The 18,642-nt window shown below is 51.2% G+C and overlaps 6 protein-coding genes across 6 annotated transcripts; 5 read left to right on the top strand and 1 right to left on the bottom strand.

The window, feature by feature from the left end:
- Positions 1-371: 371 nt before the first annotated feature.
- COCMIDRAFT_100336 (uncharacterized protein) lies at positions 372-2,427 on the top strand (the record flags this gene model as incomplete). The annotated part of the gene is made up of 3 exons (XM_007691658.1): positions 372-626; positions 677-2,256; positions 2,367-2,427. The coding sequence occupies 3 exons, from the start codon at positions 372-374 to the stop codon at positions 2,425-2,427; spliced, it is 1,896 nt and encodes a 631-aa protein (XP_007689848.1).
- A 1,638-nt stretch (positions 2,428-4,065) lies between these two features.
- Positions 4,066-5,391, top strand: COCMIDRAFT_100337 (uncharacterized protein; the record flags this gene model as incomplete). The annotated part of the gene is made up of 4 exons (XM_007691659.1): positions 4,066-4,136; positions 4,322-4,544; positions 4,630-4,904; positions 5,094-5,391. 4 exons carry the CDS (start codon positions 4,066-4,068, stop codon positions 5,389-5,391), a joined length of 867 nt encoding a protein of 288 aa, XP_007689849.1.
- A 2,303-nt stretch (positions 5,392-7,694) lies between these two features.
- COCMIDRAFT_100308 (uncharacterized protein) lies at positions 7,695-9,206 on the top strand (the record flags this gene model as incomplete). Its single annotated transcript, XM_007691660.1, has 3 exons — positions 7,695-7,885; positions 8,010-8,284; positions 8,332-9,206. 3 exons carry the CDS (start codon positions 7,695-7,697, stop codon positions 9,204-9,206), a joined length of 1,341 nt encoding a protein of 446 aa, XP_007689850.1.
- A 661-nt stretch (positions 9,207-9,867) lies between these two features.
- Positions 9,868-11,200, top strand: COCMIDRAFT_38443 (uncharacterized protein; the record flags this gene model as incomplete). Its single annotated transcript, XM_007691647.1, has 4 exons — positions 9,868-9,880; positions 9,942-10,009; positions 10,097-10,361; positions 10,422-11,200. The coding sequence occupies 4 exons, from the start codon at positions 9,868-9,870 to the stop codon at positions 11,198-11,200; spliced, it is 1,125 nt and encodes a 374-aa protein (XP_007689837.1).
- Positions 11,201-12,870: 1,670 nt separating this feature from the next.
- Positions 12,871-13,095, top strand: COCMIDRAFT_100338 (uncharacterized protein; the record flags this gene model as incomplete). Its single annotated transcript, XM_007691661.1, has 1 exon — positions 12,871-13,095. A coding segment is annotated over one exon (225 nt), but the record flags the coding sequence as incomplete, so codon positions are not given.
- Positions 13,096-14,120: 1,025 nt separating this feature from the next.
- COCMIDRAFT_6950 (uncharacterized protein) lies at positions 14,121-18,527 on the bottom strand (the record flags this gene model as incomplete). Its single annotated transcript, XM_007691637.1, has 2 exons — positions 14,121-15,595; positions 15,653-18,527. The coding sequence occupies 2 exons, from the start codon at positions 18,525-18,527 to the stop codon at positions 14,121-14,123; spliced, it is 4,350 nt and encodes a 1,449-aa protein (XP_007689827.1).
- Between the last annotated feature and the right edge of the window lie 115 nt (positions 18,528-18,642).

An 18,642-nucleotide genomic window follows, 5' to 3' on the forward strand; every position in this document is an offset into this window, starting at 1 on the left:
CGATGAGTAACAAAGCAAGTGATGGCGACTACGTCACGCATGGGAATTTGCGTATCCGACAAAAGTGAGACGAGGCTGAAGAGGGTGCAACGCGAACGTGAAACGACGAGGCGCGTGGGGGTGCTGAGGCTAGCGGCCGCAATCTTGGCACACTGGGACGCTAGGCCAGCCCTAGGGATTCGCGTTACCCATGCCATGCCTTCAACCTCTCCGCATCCAGCCTACGACAAACACTCGCGCGACATTCTTCGCCTATCCGTCCGTCTTCGCACACACCGAAGGCCTGCCTCTCGCTGCCTCCCCCCAAGCGACCCTCACCACCACCACCGTAACCCCCGCCCCCGCCCTGAAGGCGAGGCTGTACATAGACCATGGCTGCACGGAAACTCCAGCAGGAGATCGACAAGTGCTTCAAAAAGGTCGCCGAAGGCGTCGCGACCTTCGAGAGCATATACGAGAAGATTATGCAGACGGGCAATCCGTCGCAGAAGGAGAAGCTCGAAGACCAGCTGAAGAAGGAGATCAAGAAGTTGCAGCGGTCGCGGGACCAGATCAAGACATGGGCTGCCATGTCTGAGATCAAGGACAAGAAGCCGCTACTCGACCACAGGAAACTCATCGAGACAGTAGGGTGACTGGCGTATCGTGGGTCGATGCCGTAGCTGACATGTGACAGCAAATGGAGCGCTTCAAGGCCGTGGAAAAGGAGATGAAGACAAAAGCATATTCCAAGGAAGGCCTCCAATTAGCCTCCAAGATTGACCCAAAGGACAGAGAAAAGATGGAAGTGGTCGAATTCTTACAGCATATGAACGAAGAGCTCGAACGGCAAATAGAGACGATTGAAGCTGAAATCGAGACGCTGAACGCCAATGTCAAAAAATCAAAGAAGGGCGACAATTCAAAGGTGGAGCGCGTGTCGGAGCTGGAAGAGTCGGTGGAGCGGAACAAATGGCACCAATCCAAACTGGAGCTACTTCAACGAGCACTGGAGAATGGTAGCGTTGAGACGGAACAGGTCAAGGAGATTGAGGACAGCATCAAGTACTATGTCGAAAGCAATCAGGACCCCGAGTTCATGGACGACGACACATTATACGACGACTTCAATCTACAAGAGGAGGAAGCTATCTACGGTCTAGGCGAGAATCTGGACCATGTGTCGTCACACGAATCGCAATCAATAGCTGACGATACACCCGACACAGAAGTACGGCCGCCGGCACCGAAACCAAAGGCGACCGAAGCAGTGCAACAAGGAGCAAGACGGTCGTCAACACAGATGAAATCGCCATTACCAGCGCTAGCCACACTGCATACGCCCTCGCCCAATGCTGCAAATAATACGGCAAATGCTATGAAGCCTGCACCGATACCAACACGAACACCAGGAGAGCCATTGAAGTATGCATCGGCTGCTGCGGCTGCGGCTGCGAGTGATAGGAACGGAGTTGGCATTGCCCCGCTGCCACCACCACCAGGAGCTGCTGCAGTTCAACCAAGTCTCGCTGCTGGCGGTGCACGTGCAAGTGCAACAAGCTCACCCGCCATAACACATTCCCAACCAGCCTCGCGTGCACAGCAGGCCGAATCTGCACAGGCCTCACCTGTTCCTACTGCTAGCGTACCTGCGACCGCTCCTGTGGAGAAGGACCCACCTTTGCAAGCTGCAGTGTCTGATGACGTCTCCAAAGCCAGCACAAGAACGCCTGTCCCCGAGCCTGTCGAAGAAGAGGAATCCCAAGCTACTACGCCGCCATTAACCAACGGAGAATCGCATGCAGAAGATGAAGATGAAGAGTCGGTCTATCATCTCCCCTCCAGTCTTCAGGATCTGCTTGATTCGTTCGAGGCAACCAAGAACGATATTTCTGCCTCAGCATCAAAACCCCCGGATGAGCGTATGCTAATGGCATCAATGGCTACTGCGCCCGAGTCTGCAGATACTGAGGCGCCGCGTCACTACCGCCCTCAGAACCCTTATCCATTCACCCCTGCTCACTACCCGCAAGAGCCCTTACCCATTTTCGACGACCCTCGTCTATATTCCCGCATCGAGACGGACGCTCTTTTTTACGCCTTCTATTACCGCCAGGGTACATATCAACAGTACCTAGCCGCCAAAGCATTGAAGTCACAGAGTTGGAGGTTCCATAAGCAGTACCAGACATGGTTTCAACGCCACGAAGAACCAAAAGCAATTACTGAAGATTATGAGCAGGGAACATACCGATTCTTCGACTATGAAAGCACATGGTAAGCACTTAATTTCGTTGTGCGGTTTGTTGTCTGCAAAGCTCCCGTACCGAATTCTGTGTCCCAGGGGGCAGACTCTTCAAGTTATACAGTGCTAACTTTGGATCTAGGATGAACCGTAGAAAGGCAGACTTCCGATTTGCGTACAAGTTTTTGGAAGACGAGCTATAAGCAATCGATTACGTTCTTCTTGTCGAATTCTTTGCTCAGTATGGTAGTTGCATTCTGTATCAAGTTTTAGGTAGTCCTGGAGCGGGTTCCTTCGCGGACAAATGTCTCGTGCTCTTTGGAACACAAAGCGCTCTGTCGGACGGCTTCGCACTGAATTAAACCTTACAGCAAGCACACAGACCGTCTTTGGGCAGAGTAATTTACGATGAGACACCTATGCATGGATTGAATGGCACTGATTGAGACATTTCTATCACTAGAATCTCTTGCACCGCTCGAATTGAGTGGTGTAGGGGCGAAGCGGTGTTAGGGCCGGGCGTAATCTGACATTACATATGTAGCCAAGGCCGCGGTTTCAAAGAACTTCGGCCCCCAATCGCGTGAGAGCTGCAGGGCTGTGACAATAGCTGGGTCCATCTCCACTGGCTGTGTTAGCGAAAGAAGCCTTCTGCAACGTTCCGAGCTTCGATTTGGCCCCATTACGCCCGACAGCACTAGCTCGTGCGTACCGCTCAGCCGAGCGGTTACAGGCATGGATCGTTCACATACACCTTTTTACGGTCCCAGCGCAGAGTTGAAGTGCTGTGAGCTGCTAAACGCAGACAACAGTGCGGGCTGAGAGGAACGGGTGTGAATTGAGTGTTTTATAGAGGCTAAACCATCTACAGCGGGTGGTCCACACAAATACTTCTGACATTGCGTTAGGTATCCAAATGTGGATGGCGTTGGTGGCCTCGTTACGATATGAGCATTTCGACCGACATTTTTGACAGACTAGTCATAGTGGAGACGCAACTTTGGCATCTGCCTTGATTGTGCAATTGTGTCCAAGAATACTGACTTGTGCACATCAGCCATGATGCCGATCTTCAGGCCGCAAACCAGGTCCTGCAGCTCAACAAGGGTAAGGCCTTACACCCCAGAGCCAGAATAGGCAAATAACATGTATGCATGCACTCCAAGTCACACGGGAGCCTGTCGGCCTGCTCTCATCCTGTCCGTCGGTGACTCCGGCCTATTGCTCATAGTGGAAACAGGTACGAGAATACAAGAGGAGTATCCGTTGGATTGGTCTAGCTCTTGCTGTAGCCGAGCTATACTAACAAGCAAGTGAGATGCCATGAGGCCAAGGTCAGATCAAGCCCTGCAGGGCATGCGGCGGGAAGAAGAGTTAACGGCAGATCTAGTCAACGGCTTTCTTTCTCCACCAACTACACTGGCTGCGCTCCTTTTAGCAAACTATTTCACCGCCTCCCCATTCCCACCATAGAAAACAAAATTGACTTCCTTGACTCACATTTGCCATAGCACCGACCCACCATTCCGTCCTTGAGTTTCACCACTTTTCTTGCACAGACATCAAACATCGTCAGCCCTATACCAAGATACGTAGTTGCTACCGCAGGCTTGGGTTCTCTACCTCGCCCGCGCTAACCCATAAGTCCCACCTCAGCAATTTCAGGCTTTTATACTCAAAGTCTTGGTTTTGGCGTAGCTTTGTCCAAGCACAGCGGCAATCTTACTAAAGGGACGACATCGCCTGCCTCGAGCCCTGCCAATACCAACTGAATCCTGAATCTGGGTCTAAATCTTGATCTGAACCTCGCTGACCCCTTCTTTTTATTCTCGTCATCAACGATGTTGGCACATCACGGTTCGCATGGCGATGCTTTCGGGCTTTTGGAGAGCCCGTTTCCGCCGAAGTGTATGTAAGTGGATGCGTACTTTACGGCCGCAGGACGTCAGCTCGATTGTGGCAGTGATTAGGTAGCTGTCAAAAAAGATATCCTTTTAGCGCTACCCCATATAAACTATCGAGAATTCGCCTCCCGGCCAGCCATGGAACAGAAACAACAGCATTATTGAATCATCTAACTTTTTTTTTCTATTATAGCTCTCCCGGACAACCATACCTCGTACCTCGCAAGCACCCAGTCCCGATAAGGAACACGCACCAAGCACACGAACTGCGCCTTATCACATCGCCCGCGGCACCCGCCTACCGCCCGTCTGCCCTTGGAACTGTCTCTATTAATACTAGCTCTCGTCCCAAGAAGACCGAGTCAGTGCGCCCAAAGCAGGAACAACCGCCTTCGCCCGCCATGTCCGGATACAGTGTAAGTCGCTCCCCCCCCCACATTATCAATTTCCTAACAAGTTCCCCACGTTTTTCTTGCTTCGCTTGCTGACAAAAATGTACAGTACTCATCTTCGGACCAAGGTAGCTACTCATATCAACAACAGCCACCATACCAACCAGGAGTACCTCAGTACACACAGCAGCAGATCAATGCGTACTATGCGCAATACCAATGTTATCCACCACAGCCATGGCAGATGATTCAAGATTATTATGTTGAGCAACCAATGGGTGTGACACCCGCTCCATACCAAGAACCCGTGACAGGATATGAAAGCACAGAATGGCAAATGCAAAGTACAGACATGAATCTACCGACGGGCCAAAGTCATAAAAGGTATGTCCATTAATGAGAATCACATACAATCAAGCATAAGAGAGGGAAAAGAGTCTAACGTGTCAACTACGAACAGAAGCAAAAGCAGTACGACACGCTCAAAGTACGTTACTCCTTCTTTCATTCTTTCTTTTTTCTTTCCCTCCCAACCCTTTCCCTTTTCCTAGCATTAACCCTCTCTTCCAACAGAACATGGACCTGCGACATCCCCTCGTGCACCTCCTCAGCGCATTTCACGCGCCTAGCCGACCTACAACGCCACCAGTCCACCGTCCACGGCGTAGGCACACCCGAGTACCCTTGCCACGTCGCGCGCTGCAACCGGGTAGGCGAAAAAGGCTTCACGCGCAGAGACCACCTAGTCGAGCACCTCCGCAACTTCCACCACATTGATATCCCAAGACGGAAGCCGGGAGAGCGCTCGGCGTTTCCGTTTGGGTGGCCTGAGGGCGCGGGCGCGGGCGTGGGCGGCGGTGCACAGAGTTAAAAGAGAAACGAGCCCCATATGTGTTGCATGTGCGTTGTGTATGTGGATATCTTGATTATCGAACAATCATCATCGAACATCACGATCGTAATTGCTGCCTATTATGTATTGGAGCGATTATTTTCGGGTGGCGAGAACGGAAGAAGAGGTGCAGGGGTCCGCGTTATCGGTTGTGGTGGAAAGAGCGAGGGAGGGCATATTCCGCGGCATGCGAAAAGAAAGGGTACCGAGTATGATGCATATTGGGACGTTTTACTGGACCATACAGGATTTGAAGGACAGGGTGGAAGGATGGCGGCTGCGGCTCAGCAGATGGGCTTTTCCGGAGAGTTGTTTGCCCCGAGGCCGCCTCTGGAATGCATGGCTGCATAGGTGGTGAGCTTGGTTGCTTTTGTTGGTTCGCTTGGGAGGAGATGGTCGACCTTTTTTTCGTTGCCGTACATTCGATTTGCCGCCCTTGCTCTTACGCCGTCAGCTTCGGTTAGATCTTCGTTTTCTTTTCTTTTTACATCTATGCGCATAGCATTTTGTGGGGTTGGGCACGGAATTTGAGCTGAAACTGGGTGTTGATGGCTTGGAAGGAGGCGCACATGGCTTTTCCAACAATGCATTGGTTAGTTTTTGTTAAAACTAGGGTTTACGATATCCTCGCGGTGTTCATGGTACGAGCGGACCAATTACGAAGGAATCGAGTTCAGGACTATTTGTCCAGGGCTGCTCCACTTCCACGCATGCTACTCATACGGGACGCCTGAGATGGCGGGCCTTGCATGTCAGATATTATGTACCTACGCCAAGAAAAGCGCTGGAACCTCTCAGTTTGAAGTGTTGCTTATTCCCGTTGGAATGTGTAGCTTATTGTTAGTTGGTACCGGGTCATATTGGTCTCACTTTTGGCCTCATCCCTATCCTCATCCTCCCAAGCCGTGATGTGTCGTGAGGCTGAATGCGAGCAAGGCCTGCACGTGCCGTCAATATCCTTGTTAAGCGACAAACCAGTATCTCGTCGTGCCTTAGCGAATGAGATATATTTATGGCGCCTCGCTACTGTGCCGCATCAGCCTCGGGAGGCGGAAGTTGCTTTTGAGTGGTCGCATGTGGTCGAGGGTTGTTGATTCGTGTGCCAACACCAGAATTAAGTATTACAAATCTGAGAATGCGGCCATGACAAAAAGGTGGCGTGTGGCTATGATATGATTGCTGCATCCATGTCCAAGTGTACGACGAGAGGATTCCTTGTTGATAAAAAGTCTCATCTTGCGTGGGACTCCGACCATATCACCATATCCCGCAGCGCGCTTACCGATAACCGCGCATTGCGTTGGCACAGGATCGCGACCGTATGGTCTGCCACATGAAGTCTAGACCCAAGGCTGAGGTTGGCTTTAACGGAGATACACATGTCAGACCGATTGGCCGGGAAGTGGCTGGCGTAAACATGACCACGCCTTCTGCAGCTGACCAGGCGAGGAGTTGATGTGGCCTGTACGGACTTGATTAACTGAATATAAACATTGTGCCAGAATGTAGATCATCTGACAGTACTGTAGACCGAAACCACCTAAAGCGTCTGCCTGCGCGGCTGCGGCGCGTGGCCCTAGATAAGAATATGACGTGAGCCCGTTTATTGTAAAGAAGACTGATGTCAGCTGTTCTCGAAGTCTGGTTTTATTCCTGGCCGCCTTCTTGGTCAAAAGATAGAGCAGAAGCGGCCAATCAGTGTCAAGACCATTTGGCTGACACCAAGCTGTCGCTAAGTACAACATATCAGGTTAGTCTTACCGTTGCGGCGATCGGGGACTACTTGAAGGGACGATAAACTCAAAAGAGACGGCAGGTGTCAAGCGTATCCCTCTCTCCAAAGGTCATCTGTGTCGATGTGGTCAGGTAACGTGTGGTGGAAGGTTTGCAAATGGAACGCTGGATGGGTATGACGTATGCGACGGTTAGCGCCGTTTGGCCACCGTCCACTCGGGACAAGTCGTTTGGGAGGAACGACTGACACCAGCAGGCTGCCTTGTGAACAACCACATCTCCCTCTCTCCTATTTGCCTCTGACTTGCTATCTCGCTGTCTTCTCTGACTCATACTCATGTCTTTCAAACCTCACTCATATATGTCCACGACTGAATTTAGAGACTCATTACCCTTAGAATAACTGCCTTCCTACTCTGGCTTCCCCGCAATCCGCCGCTGGGTACCAACTACTCACCAACCTCAACCTCAACCCTACAGACTCGAAAAGGTTGTTGTAACGAGATTTACCGCAAAAATTTCATTCAGAATACGAGGCATAATTCACAATGCGCGACCTTCGCAAACAGGCTCTCGAGAGCCACAAGACTGTCTCGCGCAAGGCCCGCTCGCGCGTCGCATCCACTACAGCCTCCAAATCAAACTCGGTAGTCGCATCGCCAGCACAGTCGCGTGCTGCCAGTCGCAGCCGACACGATACCGACGACGAAGACGAGTTGAGTGACGGAACTGCATGGAGGTGAGTGTCCAGCGCCGCACACAACTTTTTTTTTGGTTTGCCTCGCCACACTGTAGATTGCGCCTGGTGACATCATCACCCAAAACATTGGCGACCAACAAGTACTGACATATTGTTTGAACAGCACCGCATCTATCGATGATATCCTCAACGGCGAGGATGTCAACATTCCTGAAGATGCATGGAAGGCGGAGCTTCATACGCGCATCGAACAGATTACCAACCTAAAGCGCAGCAGCACCGATGGGCGCACCGAAAGCCTGAATGCCTATGCGCACATACTCATGGCCCGTTATGCGAGAGACGAGATCGAGGGCCGCACCCACGAGCTAGTTTCTTCTATGCTTAGGAGCATCAGACAAGAAACCACAGAACACGAGGCTGTAAAGGCCTTGAAAGGTGTGTATATCATCTGAAAACAATGACGTCTTGCTCACAACTATTAGCGCTCGCAGTCACTGCTGTTACTCTCGATTCCGACTCCATTTACGATGATGTCGCCGACCAACTCAAGCGATCTATCCAATCATCGTCCTCAATCCCCGTCAAGGTCAACGCCATTCATACCCTAGGCACTACCGCCTTCTTCGCTGGCGCAGGTGACGACGAGATTCTGGACATTATGAACCTTTTCCTTGAGATTGTCGAGTCGGACGGTGCTTCTATTGATGCGCAAGATGAAGGCGAGGTTGTGATTGCTGCACTTGAGGAGTGGGGTCTGCTGGCGACTGAGATCGAGGACCTCGAAGAAGAGACCGAGGCTGCCATGGAAGCTTTCGTAGAGCAACTCGAGAGCGCAGACTCAGGTGTGCAAATTGCAGCTGGAGAAAACATTGCGCTTTTGTATGAAAAGTCGCTTACTCCACAAGAGGAGGATGAAGAGGTCGAAGAGGATGACCGCGACGATCCCGAGTATGTGCGGGATGGACAAAAGTTGGTAAAGCGCTACACGGTGTACCGAAGACAAGACCAGCTTCTACATACCCTCGATGAGCTTGCCAACGTCTCGACTCGCCGCATATCCAAGAAGGATCGCAAAGCGTTGCACTCTTCGTTTGCAGACATTCGCAACTCTGTCGAGAAGCCCAGTCGCGGCCCGGCGTACTCTATGGCGCTGCACGAGGAAACTGGTAGAGCATATGGATCTGGTAGGATGAAAGTAAAGATCAACAGGAATGTTGAAGTTAGGATTGATAAATGGTGGAAGTTGCAGAGACTCAATGCACTGAGAAGGACGCTGCAGGGCGGCTTCACGTATCACTACGATCAGAATGAGTTGGTTTCAACGACCATTCCATTCTCAATGTCTGCCAGGCGGTAATCTCCATGAATAGGTAATGGCAGACTGGATAGTAGTATGTTAGGGAAAGAAAAAAATGGCTATTTCTATCACCATGGTTCCATCCTGCCTGGCGTGAGGGTCGTGAGCACGAGAGGAGCGACTGCTTGGCTCGTCCGATATTCAGCAGTCGTTCAGTCGGGCATCCGTTATTGTCCAATGATATTGCATGAACTTGTGGGGAAAGACTGCGTGGCAAGAATGAAAAATAGACTGTTGCAACGGCTGTGCAGACGGACAGGGAGCGATCGGATGTTGATGTTTACCCCGCATTGCCCCTCTTCACGAGCACCAAGTCCATGTTTACAAGACCCATGCGATTTCCAAACAAGCACGTTACCATGGTCGCACTCTTATCACGATCCCGCCTGACGCTACCTAGCCTCACGAAATCGGAAAAGCAATGCGATCGATCCTTCCTCGTGTCGTACCGATGTCAGAAAAGCGGGCTTGGCGCGGCATGAGGCTGTAGGCTGTAGCTTCGTGGAAAGTTCTGGATGGCCGGCTGCATGCTTTTACCCAGCTTCGCAACGCCAAACCACATACCATACACTTTTCTTAATCCACTCGGCCAATCGTACTCTGTACTTATTGCACATCTTCATCTCATATCTCAATATACTACAACTGCGACTGAGCAATAATGGCTGACTCTAGTAAGATGCACCTAGCTTCAACTATGAATAACTATCAAGCACAAATGCTGACTGAGGCCAGAGCGCCCACGCGTTTTCTTCGATATCGCGATTGGCGGCACAAAGGCCGGTCGTGTTGCCTTTGAGCTTGTACGTTCCGCCCTCGCATTGGCACCTCACGTGCCAATACATCCTTCCACTACGATATGCGTACATATGGACTAACACATCAATTAGTACAGCGATATTGTTCCCAAGACAGCCGAAAACTTCCGCGCGCTATGTACCGGCGAGAAGGGCCAAGGCGCATCCGGCAAACCCCTACACTACAAGAACTCAAGCTTCCACCGGGTTATCAAGGGTTTCATGATCCAGGGTGGTGACTTCACTCAGGGCAATGGTACTGGGGGTGAGAGCATCTATGGCGAGAAGTTCGAGGACGAGAACTTTGAGAAGATTCACGACAGGCCGTTCCTTCTTAGCATGGCGAATGCTGGCCCGGGTAAGTTGGATGCAAATCTCACAGCAGGTCCTGCGACATAGTCGGCTAACGAATTGCCAGGAACAAACGGTTCGCAATTCTTCGTCACCACAGTCCCTACGCCGCATCTCGACAAGAAGCACGTCGTATTCGGTGAAGTCATCAACGGCAAGAGCATCGTGCGCCAAATCGAGAACCTTCAAACAGAGAGTGGCGACAAGCCGGTACACGATGCCACCATCATTGATTGCGGCGAGCTCACGGGCGAGGATTACGACAAGGCAACCGAGAAGGTCTCCGACGCAACTGGTGACCCATACGAGGACTTCCCAGAGGACCAAAAGTCTGCTGATGAGGAGTGGAAAGGCACCGAGATTCTTGAGATTGCAACAAAGCTGAAGGACATGGGCAACGATGCCTTCAAGAAAGGCGATCTCGAGCTTGGTATCAAGAAGTACCAAAAAGGCATCCGCTACCTACACGAATACCCTGCACCACTAGATGATGATCCCAAGGATCTCTGGCCTCAGCTCTGCGCCCTAAAGATCTCGCTCTATTCCAATAGTGCTCTACTTCAGAACAAGACACATCAGTACGGCGAGGCGATAGAGAGTGCGACAAAGGCGCTGGATATTGAGGGAATCACCGACAAGGACAAGGCTAAGGCCTACTTCAGGCGTGCCCAAGCAAAGGTTGCTAGGAAGAACGAGGAGGAGGCGCTGGCTGACCTGAAGGAAGCGGCAAAGTATGCGCCAGGTGATGCGGCGATTGTGAAGGAGCAAGATCTGATCAAGAAGAAGGTTCAGGCGAGGAAGGAGAAGGAGAAGAAGGTGTACAAGAACGCTTTCAACTTTGACTAAGTACTTGAACTAAAAGGTTGAAGGCGATGGTAATAGTCTTTAGGGTTACCAGAACTGGTGCAGAAGGACCGACTGGGGGAGTATCATGAGCAAGTTTAGATGAATCATCATTCTGTGGTGGTTGTAATCAACCACACGAGAAACAAGATAATCATGACTCGTATCCCGTTCTCCTGTCTTCTAATTGTAGAATGACAGAGGTAGGGATGAGGGGATAGATTGAGAATAATACTGCATAACTAGTATGCAGAACACAGAGGCTTATTTCACCGACCCGTGCTTAGATATAGGATTTCCTGCTGATAGTTCAACAGCCATCTCCTTCGCACTGGCCTTGGTATAAATTCCCAAGCATTGATTCGTGTGATATATTAAAGTAGCCGCCAGTGCCTACACACTAGTAGAAGAAGAAACTCCGTAAAACGGCGCATCAGTTTAACCATTTTTCAAAGTATGCCAAGAACTACTTTTACTTAAATGAATAAGATCATACTCAAGGATCAAACACCTAAGAATCCCAAAGTAGCATTAAACTTCGCCAAAACTCCGCCTTTGGATGTCATCCGAGATCTTTAATTAGTTAGCAATTCCGCCGCCGAGTACCTCCCGAGTACCTCCCGAGTAACTAGTGTAGATCATGGACCTTGCCCCGTCTCTCGTAAGCGCTAAGCTAAATAATTATACGATAATTAGCAAGGTCGAGCTGGTTTCTAGTACTACTTGAGACACACAAGCATATATCGACTATACTACTGTTTCAGGAGTGGGGCGTACGGAAGTGCATTTGCCCGTAGAGCCGGTGTAAATGTTATTGATAGTGAGTACGTGAAGAGGTCTGCGCTTACAAAGAGGGACTTGAGTAGTATTTGAGAATAGGGAGAAGAGTAGTACTTCACCTCACTCTTTACGCAACGCTATAGAGCGATTAGATAGAAGAAAGAAGTAGACAGGGAAAGATAGAGGCGATGACGATAGGTCATTCCGTATACGATGCGGGCGGTATAGAAAGATAGTTGAGGAGGTAGAAGGTCGTTTATCAGTAATAACTTGATACACGTCTCTACACACCGGCTTTCCAATAGCTACGTGTATGCATCGAACAAATTAGGCTTCCCCACCTCCCTACTCCCTCATCCCTACGCACTCCGCTTATCACCAATCCATCCATCTTACATTACCCCGAGCACCGTGCGTTACGAGGCCAGCAAACTAACACTGTGGTACTCCAGCACACCGCCTAACCCCAACAAAAACAAGCAAGACCCTTATGGACGCAAGCCCTCTGTAAGCCCTCTTGACTAGGCGAAACTCTTAGCACCAGAATAATCGGTAAGACGACTCAGTGTAATAAACCCGCATACTATAGATTTGCTATGTAACAAGGGTAATACCCTAAACCTCTCTCTCTCTCCTACGCAGTAAAGTACATGGCGCTCAGACCTCCCCCCCCCCCAATCCTCAGCCCCAGCCTCTCCACCCATTAACCCAAAAATCTAGAGTCATATCCCTCGTAACTTCCCCCACCCCCCTCTTTCCGAGAATCACAGGGAGGTTCACGATAACAATGGCGTGACCAAAATCCTCTTTTCCAGCTTATCTTCGTTTTTCTTTGGTTTCTTTCTTTGAAGGGAAAGGAAAAGATACGGTAAGGGGGGGAGAAGGGGGTAGGGGGGCAGAGGAGGATTCTCGTATCTCGTATCTTGAAATTGGGGGCGGAGGGGAAAGACGGCGACCCCGAAAAAAACTTTCCCCACAAGACGTTTTTTTTTGTTGTCGTTGCTGTTGTTATCCCCACTTTTTTTTACCACTTGGAACCTGGACTTGGGACCTCCCTTCCCCACAATACCAGTAGCTTAACTCGGGTTCCGGGTCGATATATGTACCGAATACGATAGGCGATGGTCAGAGAGAGAGCGAGAGAGAGAGAGCCGGATACGAATGATGATGACGACCAGAGAGTCGGGTAACAGACAAACGACAGGCCAAGGAAATGTTGGAAAGGTACACAACAATGAACATGTAGAATCTTCTTGTTTTTTGCGTGTGTGTGTGTGTGTGTGTTCTGTTCCCCGGGAATATAGTGATGATGATAAAAAAGAAAAATCTAAAGTAAAAAAAAACCTTGGTCCCCATCTTTGTCTCTGTGTCTCTCGTACATTTCACCATCCATAATTGCCCCCCTTCCCCCAACCTCCTTTGCCTTCCAATCCGACCATTTCCAACATCCCCACCTTGTGTGTATATGTGTGTCACGCCATATGTGTGTGTGTGTGTGTGTGTGTGTGTATGTGTGTGTGTGCAACAAAGAGACCCTCATTTCACAAGCGTACCGCATGTTTTAAAAAATCCAGAAAGAAGAAGAGGTAGAAAAGATCCAACCCCCGCTAAAACAAAAAGAGTTCCACCCGCCCGCGCTGCTGCTAAAAAAAAGTCCAACAGAAAAAGAGGTTTGTGATGAAGAAGAGGAAGAAGAAGAAGAAGAAGAAGAAGAAGAAGAAGAAGAAGAAAAAGAACGCACAGCGCCTCCCGCTAGCAGAAAAAAAGCAAAGCCAAAATTGAATAGAGAAGAAAAAACCCCCCACGTGTAATTGCCGAAAATGTTCAAAGGGAAAAGCGAGGAAGGAAGAGGAGACCTCTAATTCATCGACAAAAAGCGAGATATCGAAGAAGAAAGAGAGAGAAAAAAGGTAGTAAGAGGAAGGGGGGACAAGGGACATTGATGGAGAAAAGGTAGGTAGGTACAACATAAATCTTTGCTTCGAAAGAGATATAGCAAACGATGAAGTCGACACAACTGGGGAATATAGGGAATATATCAAGGATAACTCCCCTTATCCAACAATTCACCCGCACTCTTGCGCCGCTTGATTTCCCTCTTGGCCAGCATCTTGGGGCTCTCGCCATTGAACCAGCCATGCAGTCAGAATTCTTCGTCGCGGTCTCGTTCGTCGCCCCGCATGTTGCTATTTTTGCCTCGTAGAATGCCCATGTCGCTGCCGCCTCCTCCTCCTCCTCCTCCTCCTCCTCCTCCACCGCCGCGTTCGGGGCTGCGGTCCTGGCTGCGATCCTTGTCGCGGTCACGGTCGCGGTCCTTGTCTTTGCCCTTGTCCTTGCGGTTTTCCTTGTCCTTTTCCTTGTCTTTGTCTTTGTCCTTGTCTTTGCGTTTGCTTTTGCGTTGGAAGGGGAGGACGCCGCGGAAACCGCGCTCCTTCTTTTCCTTGGTGGACTTTTCAGAGAACACTGGCAGGGCAGTCGTGTATTCTTCTTCTGCAATGCTGCCGCTGTCGCTACCTTCAACGCTTTGCCCTCCAGCAGAACGAGGTGGCCGACCCGCAAGCGAGTTTGTCGAAACCGTGTTCATGTGCATGTTGGAGCTGATGAGAGAGTTGGCGTTGATGTGAGAGTTTGGATTACTGTAGTTGAAAGACTGTGTCGAGGTAGATGTCGAAATGGTAGTCGTTGTCGTAGTCGTGAGAGCTTGAGGATACGAGGGCGCAGGAGCCATGTGTAGGCCGTCACTAGAACCCGGGGGTGTATCCTCGGCTGCAGAAGCTGACGCGCTCGCCGACGCGGACGGTGAGGCGCCTACAGAGTCGTGTGAACCTGCCACATACTGACCTGACCATTGCTTCTTGGAAAAGGGATTCGTGTAGGAGATTGTCGTTGAACTATTGCTTTTCAATGAACTTTGTGATGCGGAAATACTCGTGTTTTGCTGGTGCCGTGTCCGTGGTGGCGGCTGCATTGTGATCGGCGTGCTTGTTGACGAAGATTGGTATTCGTCACCGTTGCTTGGGTATAAAGATGAATCTTCGTATTCCTCTTCCTGAATTGGGCCCCGGTTTCTTGTCGCTGCGCCTCGTGTGGTATCAATTTGAACACCCTGCAACTGCTCGACCAACTCTTCCCATTTGACACTCAACGACGACGATGGCCGTTCAGCCGGCTCGGCGCGGTTCAGGCAATCCTTGGTACGCTCGCTGAGGGATAAACAAATGTTGTGGAAACGGAGGAGATCGCCGTCAGTTGATTGAATGTCGTGCGCGCTCTTTTGGGTGTGTTCCAGCCAAAGGTTGACCAGCATTGCAAAGTTGCGCGAGTGATCAATGAGATACGGCAACGACGGAAATCCTTCCTTGAAAGTGGGTGGCAGTCGATGGAGGATGGCAATCGGAGTGCTGTAAGATGGTGGGATCGGCTGTGCAGGCTGTGACGTGGTGGATATCGAGCAAATGTCATCAAGGTACTTTTTGAACTCCTGTCGATGTGAAGTAAGGAACGCATTCATGGGCTCCATCCATGCCTCTTTGGTTCCAAATGAAGACATGTTTGCTAGGCCTTGTAAAGACTTTGCAATGAGGGTGAATGTCCTCCGTGCTTTTACCTTGGGATGATCTAGATATTCCTGTTAGCGACTGGCAGGGCGCGTCATGCATTTTATAACTTGCATACCTTTGAGTAAACCAAAGAGCTTCGGGTTAAGTACAGCTGGAACGAAGAAGCGCAGGAACAGGAAACCAGACACACTACTGTACTGTACGGTCCGCAGGTAGTCTCCGTAACGGTCGTCCGCACAAGCTCGGATATGTCTGAAGATCAACCTCAATTCCTGCGGACACCGTTGAACCGAATTGTAGATGGACCGCCAAACTTCTTCCGTGCAGTTGATCAGCCTCCGCCAGTTTCGATCTAGCTCGTGCTGCGATGAGACCTTGTTCGGATCAACTTCGCATTCGGGGTCTTTGTCGTTGATTTCCCTCAATTTCTCGCTCAGTGTCTCCTCCAAGTATTCTTTGCCGAGGCGCTTCATGTGCAGATCCAAGGACTTTGTCAAGAGGGTGTTGCCACGGAAAAGTAGATTGGCCTCGAGTTTGGCATTGTTGCCCATGTCTCGTACAAAGAGCTCTCGATCGCTTGTGGACCCAAACGTGTTTGATGGTGACTCGTTCGACTCGCTCGAGCCTAACCTCTTGCTGAACCGTAAGCGACTAGCTGGAGATTCCTTCAAAGTACCATCAATCTCTTCTTCGACAAGCGCACATATCCATTCCACTGCTGCCCCAGAAACCTGGAAAATGTTCAACAGATACTCGGAAAGTCTCCTGAGCTCGTTGGGAATCATTTGGGCGACCTGTAGGGTTATTCCGTTGGAGAACCGGTGGAGAAGCTCAGACAGAGGATAGTAGTCACGGGCCATGAGAATCGCACATTCCTCACTGCTGACCTTGACAAGGACCTCGCCAATGGTGTTGCCATGCATGTTTACAAGGGGCCACCATTTCTCCATTTCTTGGTTTGGACCAAGATCATCAAGGTAGATGTCTGTTTTGCCTAATGTTTGGTCAAAGGATATACCAGCATAACCACCTTCAGTGACCCAGGAATCGTTGCCGAGGGGAGCTTCGAAAACGTTCTTGTCGTTACGGGTGTTGTAGCTTGGTGGTCGCTTCTTCAACAGCAGCGAAGCCGTGTGGAGTGCAGGTAGATCCAAGAACTCAAACTCTTCCCTCCAGAAAGGATTGTTGCCTTCATTCTTGACCATTGTTCGTGCGCGCGTTTCGCCGTCTAGCAGTAGTTCCACAAGGTATCCTCCTGGGTTCGCTGTGGCTGATGAAGATGGCCTTATTGGTGTGGTTCCATTGCTGTCGGTAACCTTTGGACTAACAGGCGGTATCAACTTTGCTTCAATGACTCGTACAAACAATGACTTTTCCATGCGGAACATGTCCTGGGTGCCAAACGTGGGCGAAAGGGTTCCGTCCTCGGTTATGGCATCCGACTTTGGGCCGTACAGCTGTGGGACGGTAAAAGCGCGTAAAAGGACTATCCAAACCTCATACAAGACGCGTGAATCTAGGGATAAAAATATCGGCCGTACAATTGATAATGAAGAGGAAGACGCAGCAGTGTACTGGGGATATATGGCAATGCAAAACTCATGATCCAAAACAGACGGATCCAGGCGCTGAACGGCACAACGCGAAAGTTGCGAGAGCTGAATGGTGGATACAAGGGTGACGTCGGTGTCCGAATAGAGTTTGAGCTCACCATTTTCACGAAGAGTGCAGGATACTCTTCTCCATCTGCGGGATCCGTGGCTCTGCAATCTGTATGCCTGTGGACGTCCGTTGGGGCCAGCACTCTTGGGGGTGCCTGTATTACTGTATGTTACGCTCGTGTCCCAGTAAATCATCTTACCAACCTTGATAATGGGGGCTTCCTTCTTGGGCGAATCCTTGAGCAGAGACACCTCGGAGTGGCGTCTGCTGTCGGTTAGACGGCGTTCCATCATGACTGGAGTCTGTGGCTTTGCCATGCGATTCTGGATGCCCTTTGGCCGCATGGGCGACCAGCACAGCAGGGCGGCAAACCACGAGTCAAACTCTTCCTGTGTTGGCGGGCGCAAATGAACCTCGAGTTTGGAATTGTGGACGACGACATGGATGTAGGCCGTGTATGCCTCACCATCGTATGCGCTCTTCACGTGGCAGCCGCGCAAGTCTGGAATCAGGGTGCGGGTGTACGAGACATCATTCTTGGGCTCGTAGACCAGGCTGCCGGCCTCGTCATTGATGTAGCAGTAGGAAAGGGCCCAGGGATTCTGTTCGCCCCTGCGGAAGGCGAGAAGACCCTGCATCTTGCCGCATGTAGAGCGCATGAGGGCCTTGAGTTTCCTGGCATCCGAGGCAGGCACGGGCGACAGCCACGACTCTGGGGGAACGGTAGTCGGAGAAATGACAGGGGATTGGGAGCGTGGCTGCGTCTGCTGCTGCTGTTGCTGCTGCTGTTGTTGCTGTTGCTTGATGAGGCGACCGCGGCTGTTTGTGCTCGAAGTCCTTGGCGGGGGCTGATGGGTGGACGAGGACGGGGAGATTGTGGAGATGTGGCCAATCGAGGTCACGACCGACTCCTCGAGGCTCTGGTAGTTTGACTGGGAGCTGGCGACGGAGCCAATGCGATGGCGGCCCTGTGCAGCGAAGACGGTCGAGGGGGAGCGGTCGCGGGTGGTGCGCTCCTCGAGGGTCCTGGTGCGCGGGCGAGTGGGCTCGCGGGCATTGCGGTATTCCGAGTCGCTCGAGGCGCGGGCGACAAAGGCCCTGGGGTTTGCGGAGCGGACCTGGGAGAGCTGGCTGTTGTGCGAGTGGGGGCTGTTTGGCGGCGAGAAGCTCTGGGGGGCGAGGCCGTCCTCTGGGATCGGGGGCTCGTCGGGCGTGACGGAGCGGATCGTGGTTTGCTTGCGGTCGTCGCGGTCGCGGGGCCGCTCGATGCCAAAGGCTCCCTGGGCGGCCTCGATGGCGCTTACCTCGCGTTTGCGTCGCTGGTCCATGGGGAGACAGGGCGGGTTGGGGTTGATATGCTTCTCATTGGCACACCTCGACAGGCGGCCCGGCTCCGGAGGCAGGCAACCAGCGGGCGCGGGGCGGGCGTGGTGGCGGTGGTGG

This window comes from Bipolaris oryzae (genome assembly GCF_000523455.1).
Source record: "Bipolaris oryzae ATCC 44560 unplaced genomic scaffold scaffold_105, whole genome shotgun sequence".
NCBI lineage: Eukaryota > Fungi > Ascomycota > Dothideomycetes > Pleosporales > Pleosporaceae > Bipolaris > Bipolaris oryzae.